At 40.0% G+C, this 7,934-nt stretch overlaps 1 protein-coding gene across 1 annotated transcript in view; it reads left to right on the plus strand.

Moving 5' to 3' along the window:
- The window catches only part of PTH2R (parathyroid hormone 2 receptor), an 85,779-nt gene extending 80,427 nt beyond the window's left edge, over window positions 1–5,352 (plus strand). Inside the window, exons 12-13 of the mRNA XM_011993916.1 lie at window positions 1,492–1,533; window positions 4,107–5,352. Of these exons, the coding sequence (XP_011849306.1) occupies window positions 1,492–1,533; window positions 4,107–4,502 (438 nt within the window). The 3' untranslated portion in view covers window positions 4,503–5,352. The remainder of the gene's footprint in view (window positions 1–1,491; window positions 1,534–4,106) is intronic.
- Window positions 5,353–7,934: the final 2,582 nt, after the last annotated feature.

Here is a 7,934-nt window from a genome sequence, read left to right on the forward strand (position 1 = left end):
TTTCTCTCTCTCTCCCTTCCTTCCTTCCTTCCTTCCTTCCTTCCTTCCTTCCTTCCTTCCTTCCTTCCTTTGCAACCTTTTGTTCTGCCCTCTCTCTAGCTTTGTTGCACCTGTCTGGGGAGTCGGGGGTGGCAGAAAGGTCGATATTCTATAGTGCCTGTGCTTCTCTGTCCTGTAGAGGTCAGGTTAATCCTCTGCTCACAGCAGGAGCAGTCTGGAGCTGTTCCTCACACAAAAAAGCCTGGACAGAGAGATAAGGAAATGTCTTGCTGTAAAATATATAACACCTACAAGAATGAGGAACTCTACTTGTGTGTATGGAAGATAAATAAAAATAAAAGAAGGTGAAGGCAGGAAAGAGAAAAAAGGAGTGGGGAGGGGAGACAAAACTGAGGAAGAGGTTGCTGGCACACATTTTATCTCATTTGAAGCTATAATTACCATCATCTCTCACATGGATTACTCTTTGTCCTGCTTACTCATTTGCTCGTCCACATATGATAGTCTGGAGAATCTTAAGAATATGAATTTGATCATGTCATATACTTGCCAGAAATACTCGAAGTTTTCCAGTTGCAGTCAGACTAAAACTCACATACCATTGTTTGGCATACACAGCCCTGCATGTCGTGGAACCTGTCTGCCTCTCACCCTGTATCACACCAGCCTCCATGTAGCTCATTAAGTTAGGGCACAATATTGCTTCCATACGTTCTGTTGCTGAAGTTCACCTCTGCCTCCAGGGCTCACACTTGTATTCCTTTTGCCTAGACTGCTTTTTCCCCAAATATTTACACAGCTGGCTACTTGTTCTTGTCACTCAAACCCACTTGAATATCACTCTCAGAGATACTTTTTTGAGTTCCTCATCTAATATATCCACTACGTTACTCTTTTTAAAATCACTCATTTTTTTTCTTGCATAACCCTTATCATTTTGCATTTTTCTCATGTGCTATTTGTTTATATTTTATCCATGTCTCTTCCTTTCTAGAACAGGGAACTTGTCTGTCTTGTTTACATTGTTTATCCCTGCCCCTGTCATGCTGAACATCTACCACACTGCATAAGCTCAATACATATTTTTGAATGAATGAAATAAAAGGTTTCTTTGTATTCTTACCATATATTTTATGTTTGTAGTTTTCAGCATTTACAGCTTATAACTTCCTTTTACCAAGCAGAGGACAGGTATTATGTGATCCATGGGTCACAACATAAATGAAACTAATAGGATAGAAACCTATTCCTTGTATGTCTTGGAGTATTTTATGTAGCGACTTATTTGGTTCAGCTGACACCAAGGAAAGACGTCAAACAAATTTAATGTAAACGTAAGGATTTGGAAACACTAGGAGAGAATAATTTGTATATAATTCTCTGAAGGAATCATAAAAAACAATTTTTGGACGTACACATTTTGACACAAGATGCTTTAGTGCTGTGAGTTTTGTGAGTTGGCAGTGGGCTAACATTCTCTTTTGTCTGCAGGGTTTCTTTGTGTCTATCATCTACTGCTACTGCAATGGAGAGGTAGGTTTGTAGGAACCTTGGACATCCCACAGGTCTCACTTCAGCTTGTAAATGGCCATCACAATGTATCCTGAATCTCTTTAGAATTTCCAGGATTTACAGGATGGAATGGGTGAGGAGAAGGAAGCTAATTTAATCATAAATTATTTTGGAAAAGAAAAAATTAGTGTAAATAACCTAAAGTCTTCCTCTTCTAGTACTTTTAAATGTGAACTCATCTGTAGACTCTGATGTTAGAAAGCAACTTGTTGGAATACAAACAGACACTTGGATGGACAGTGAACATCATATTCCAGTTAATACTTCTATTCCATTTCAAGTTCTATACAAAACTCAAATAAAAGTTTCCCTGGGACAAAGTCTTTCAACAATTTTGATGTTTTTTGAACTATAAGATGATGGTGGGACAATTTCAGTTCATGTAGGAGTTGGCTGGAAAGATAATAATACATTTTACCTTGTAACTTTTAATATGCCCTGCTATTGGATGAGCTGCCATGTTTCTTCTCTCAAATTTTAAGCTTGCTGCAGGCCCCAGAAGTGCATGGATACTTTTGTTGCGGTAGACCCGCTGATGCTTCTGACCATGTTTAGGGTTTGGACATTGTGGCATGCTAGTCCAGTACTTGCAGAAAGAGCTTAAATTAGTTTCCTGACTCACTTCTGTATTGTTCTTACCTTATTTTGCAGGAGGGGTAAGTAGTTCAGTGTAAGAGTTAAAGAGGAAAGAAACATAAAAAGCACTCAACAGTCAAAGACGGATTTATTTTGCAGAATAACCCTGGGAGGGGCTTCTGGCCAAGTTAGGTCAGAAAGCCTTCTCTCTTACAGACTAAGAGCTTTTAAGGGTTCAGGGCAGGAGAGCTTATAACAGGCTTGGAGCGCTTCTGTGTCTCTTTGTCTTGGTTATCTGGGAGGGTGAATTTTTGTGCGTCTTTTCTCATACATCTTCCTGCAGCTGCCTGCACACCCCCTCCTACCCCCACCCCCTGAGTCTGCTTTTAGCTTCCCTATCTTAGTGCACCTAAAGGGAAAGGAATGGGCTTATTAGAACCCACTGTTTTACTGGGGTCCATTGTAGACTGTGAAGTTTGGTGGTTACCCAAGAGACTTTCCCTACTTCCTCTGTGCCCGAGCTTTCTTACCAGTGTTTTACTGTCTGCTCTTTCTGGCTGCTTGTTGTTAGAAGGGAAGGGATTTCCTCAAAATGCATGAGGTTAGAAAGGGAGCTGGAACTTAAAGTGGTGGCATTTTACCAAGATGATGGCGCTTCTGCTCTGTCAGTCAGGTGTTGATTTTTTTTTGCCAAGATGAACAGATAGAAGTTTGTTGTTTCAGGTGACATCAGCATACCAGGTTTCCTCTGCTTCCCATGGAAATTCCAAATAAGCTCCTTTCTGAAAAGTGGCAATTGAAGTAGAAATGAATCTTCAGTAGTAGGAATGGAAATAAGAGCCCCACCCTTTTAAGAACGCATTTGCAGTGCCTGCTTTTCTATCCACGAACCTTCTTTTCTCACTCTGACTCCTTCAGGCTGCCGATGCACACTGATAGCATGACAGTTACATCTCAAATTGAGTACCTTCTATGCCATTGCTCAGCCTCAGCTGGTGCCAAAGACATCAGCAATTTAAGTGGTAAAAACGGATTTTATTCAGTAACTACTGACAGTAGGGGAAAGAGCTGAGCCGAATTCCAATTCACACAGAGATGATTTGGGCATTTTAAAGGGAGAATGAGGGAGGTGGAGAGTAAGGGCTCAGTAGAGTCAGAGAAGTGAAAAAATCTTTGGTCAGTATCAACATGTGTAGGCCAGTTGTGCTACCAAGCAGGCAGTTAAATTAGAATTCTATCTCCCACAGAGACTGGGAGACAAGAGGCCTTATCCCTCTTGATGATTATATTTTGAAGGGATGGCTCTCAGGTCTTTGAGAGAGATGCTTCTGAATTACAAGAGCTGCATACTTACAACTGTGAGCCCTTTTTAGTAAATGTCCTAAGAAAGGGAAGTCATAGGCCTATCATCAGGTGTGTGCTAGCTACAGCAAATAGTAAATTCTCCTGGCAGCACTGAGCTTTCTCAGGCAGGACTATCAATGGCTGAGATCATCCTAGGGAAGCTACATTGTGCTGCTAGAAGCTGTGCTTGAGTTTGGGCTGGTCTCAGTGCAGGGGTTCCAATGGGCTTGTCACGTGCCAAGCAGGAGTTCTGAAGTTCTCACTGGCACTGTTTATCTTGAGTTTCTCTTCCAACCCAGAATCTCTTTTTTTTTTTTCTCTCCCGTATGTCAGATATTTCTATTGGCTGCATTTAAACTTCTATTTAAATTCTGATCTTGGACAGGTCCCTTTACCTCTCTCTAAGCTTCAATTTGCTCACTTCCAAAACTAACACCTATCTCAAAGGTTTTTTTTGTGGTTGAGAGAAAATACATAGATGAAGTCCCTGGCATGCAGAGGAACCTCAATCAATGATTGTTGCTGTCTTTGAAATCAAGGCAAACCTCCTTGTTAACAAGGCTGCAGGGTCTCGTTTAGGATTTCTCATGCACAACCTGTTTCTTGTGGCTTAGGTTCAGGCAGAGGTGAAGAAGATGTGGAGTCGGTGGAATCTCTCCGTGGACTGGAAAAGGACACCGCCATGTGGCAGCCGCAGATGCGGCTCAGTGCTCACCACCGTGACGCACAGCACCAGCAGCCAGTCACAGGTGGCGGCCAGCACACGCATGGTGCTTATCTCCGGCAAAGCTGCCAAGATTGCCAGCAGACAGCCTGACAGCCACATCACTTTACCCGGCTACGTCTGGAGTAACTCAGAGCTGGACTGCCTGCCACACTCTTTCCATGAGGAGACCAAGGAAGGTAGTGGGAGGCAGGGAGATGATATTCTAATGGAGAAGTCTTCCAGGCCCATGGAATTTAACCCAGACACTAAAGGATGCCAAGGGGAAACTGAGGATGTTCTCTGAATGGACATTTGTGGCTGACTTTCATGGGCTGGTCCAATGGCTGGTTGTGTGAGAGGGTTTGGCTGATATTCCTATGCTTGAACTCAAAGGCTGAAAATTCAGAGTTAAGGTGTTACTCAATGAAAGTTTTTAGGCTCCATGAATCGGCTCCTGTAGATACTAAAGACGTGAAAAGGCAAGTGTCAACGGAGTAGTTTATTACCTTCTCTTGACATCAAGTTTTCCACTAAATTAATGTATGGTATTTTCTCTGTGATTGTTCATGTTTTTTCTGCTACTTTTGGGTAGAAAAAAGTTTCAATTGCTTGGTGGTAGCTTTCTCTCGTATATATCACCCTAAATATTATGAAGATCATTTAGTGTGTATCAGTTTCCTTTTAGAAACTAGTATTCTCTTATTTCTTACTTTAATGTACTTCTATCATTGCATTTATTTTGCCTGTGCATAGGGGCAATTAGGATCTAAAAAAATATGTGGGAAGATAAAAGTTCTAAAAACAAGTACTTGCTGGAAAATTAGTTGGCTGGACACTGATAAAATAATGCATTTATAACAATTACACATGTTTCTAGGAACAAGGACAATTTCTCAAAAAAGAATATTTCACACATCCCTTCTTTTGAATGTCCTCTTTGTGACCAGCCAGACCTCAGGTCTTCACTCTTTCTTCTTTGTAAACCATGTCCTGTAGAAAGGTTTCCTCAGTTATTGAGCTTCTGTCTGCAAATTGATTTTGTTTGTAATTTATTTTGATAGCAAATCACACTGCATCTATATCTTTTTCTTGTCTGAGCTATGACTACATTGTACATGGCATGTGGGAGCAATTAAAAATTTGTTTTAAAAATACATTTTGGATCACTTTTTAAGATTTTTCTTTCACTATCTCACTTTATTTTTGAGAAACAACCAAACTTCCCTTCTTTAAATGTACACATATCAACATTTAGCTTTTGTACTTTATTCAACTTGAAATTTCAGTATGTTGCAGTTTTGAAAACTTTTATTGAGGGCATGTTATGTATCGGCAGGCATGCTGCTAGGTTCTTACAAGCATTCATTTATTTAATTCTCACTATAATTTATGCAGTAAGTCTTATTACTGTCGCCTCTTTTACAGATGACAGTGTGACTTGTAGGGGTGGAGTTAACTTGCCCAAAGTCGCCCAGCTGGTCATTGACAGCTCTATTGACTTTAAGTCCCATGTTCTTAATCATTATGTTGTATTGTCACTAGTATATATGTAGTCTATTAACCCATCAAAAATTCAATAAGGCTGGGCGCGATGGCTCACGCCTGTAATCCCAGCACTTTGGGAGGCCAAGGTGGGCGTATCATGAGGTCAGGAGATCAAGACCATCCTGGCCAACACAGTGAAACCCCGTCTCTACTAAAAATACAAAAAATTGGCCAGGTGTGGTGGCACATGCCTGTAGTCCCAGCTGCTTGGGAGACTGAGGCAGGAGAATCACTTGAACCCAAGAGGTGGAGGTTACAGTAAGCTGAGATTGTGCCACTGCACTCCAGCCTGGGCAACAGAGCAAGACGCCGTCTCAGAAAAAAAAAAAAAATTCAATGAATTCTGAATAGAGAGTACTTGGGAGTCTTGCACTGTAGTATGTTTTAGCCTCTGATCCTCATAAAATTTCCACTCTAGTGGAGAAGACGTACACCTAGGAAATAAAAAAAAAAATCACAGAACAATATGTTTCCAGATAAAATGACATGGATCCAGCTGATTTATGTCATTTTGTTGAATGACTTAACCAATAGGCAAGTAGTGTCATGATGAATAAAGTTCTCCAATATCAACAAACCGTCTTGAAAAATATTACACCTCCCTTCCATGCTTCTTCTTTCCTTCCTCTCCTGTGCCATAGCAGAGGCCATTTCCACACTGCCTGTTCAGGAAGGTACCACTGTGCATATGTAATTCACCTGATTCAATTCTATATTGTTAGTTCCCCAGGGTACCTCCCTGTTAGGAGAGAACCATCATGAGCTGAGTCAGATATTAAGTTATATTGCTAATTTTATGCAAGGCTTTATAAAATCACTTACCTTCCTGTATAGTTCAATTTTTCCATCTTTAAAATGAAGACATTATCTGTCTAGCTCAGAGCGATGTTCTGTGTTAAGGGAAATCACATGTTGAAAGCACTTTGTAATATAAAAATTCCATACAAATACTTGGTTTAGGTTCTTGTTTTAAGTTAAATCTCATTTTACCCCTTTATATTATAAAATCTCTCATTAGTCACTGCAGTATTATAGAAATTACTACAATAGATGTATTTTGATAATATAGAAAATACAGAGTTCTTGCTTTTCAAGCCAACTCCAAATTCTAAGGCTACATCACTATTCCTTTTCTTCTATTTTCTTGCTGCCTTTGAAGACAGAATATTTCTTTACATTAACAAGTATAATAAAGCCCTCAGAGTTACCAAGATTTTTCTTAAAGCTTATTTATTTATTAAGCCAACAAACATTTACTTAGAGCTTATTATGGGACAGATACTATGTTAAGTGGTGACCCACAAAAAAGAACAAGGCATAATCTATTTTCTCAAGGAACAAATAACTTAGTTGCTAGGGCTCTTAATCTCTCTCTCAAAGATGAGGCTTTGCTATGCTGCCCAGGCTGGTTTCAAACTCCTGAGCTCAAGGGTTACTCCACCTCAGCCTCCTGCGTAGCTGGGACTACAGGCGCACTACACTGTGCCTGGCTAAATCTTATTTTGTGCACAGGTTTTTTTCCTTCTAGGTTTTGATAATGTCTGCATCCAATTAGACCGCACAGACAATGAGTTATGCCAGTCTGTTGATTTTTCTTATAAAATATTGGACAGTTATTGAGGACTGGCTGATCTAGATCCAAAGGTGCAAACTACTGGCTCATAAGCTAAATTTAGTTCATACTTATATTTTATTTGCTCTGCCAAGGGGTTTGAAAATATATTATTTACTTGCCAGCATTTAAAATTTGAGCTATTTCTCATAAATTACACTTCCTGACTTATAAAAATACCCGAGGATTTAATGAGACAACCATGAGCTGGTGTTGACTGATGGCTAGCTATTCAGGCAGGTCAAGAGCTCCACTATGGCCAGGTGGGCACTGGGCAGTATTTTGTGACTGTCAGAAAAAAATGTAACTCTAGCTTCCTGGGCTCTGGACACATTTGTTCTATGTCCTCTGATCTAGATGATGCACTTATATACAACTAAGCAATCGTTTTTAAAATATTGTTGAGGAATGATATCTGTACATTTTTACTAATGAAATCAAGCAACCAAATATCCTTAGGTATACTGGAATTTAATGGTAGCTTGACATAGCAACAGTTACTCTGTTTAAATGAGCCTATTTAAACAGAGGGAAACCCATCACAATTTCTGTATTCATACTGTAGATACCAACCACACT

The sequence above is a fragment of the Mandrillus leucophaeus genome, unplaced genomic scaffold (genome assembly GCF_000951045.1).
Source record: "Mandrillus leucophaeus isolate KB7577 unplaced genomic scaffold, Mleu.le_1.0 Scaffold436, whole genome shotgun sequence".
In the NCBI taxonomy this organism is placed as follows: domain Eukaryota; kingdom Metazoa; phylum Chordata; class Mammalia; order Primates; family Cercopithecidae; genus Mandrillus; species Mandrillus leucophaeus.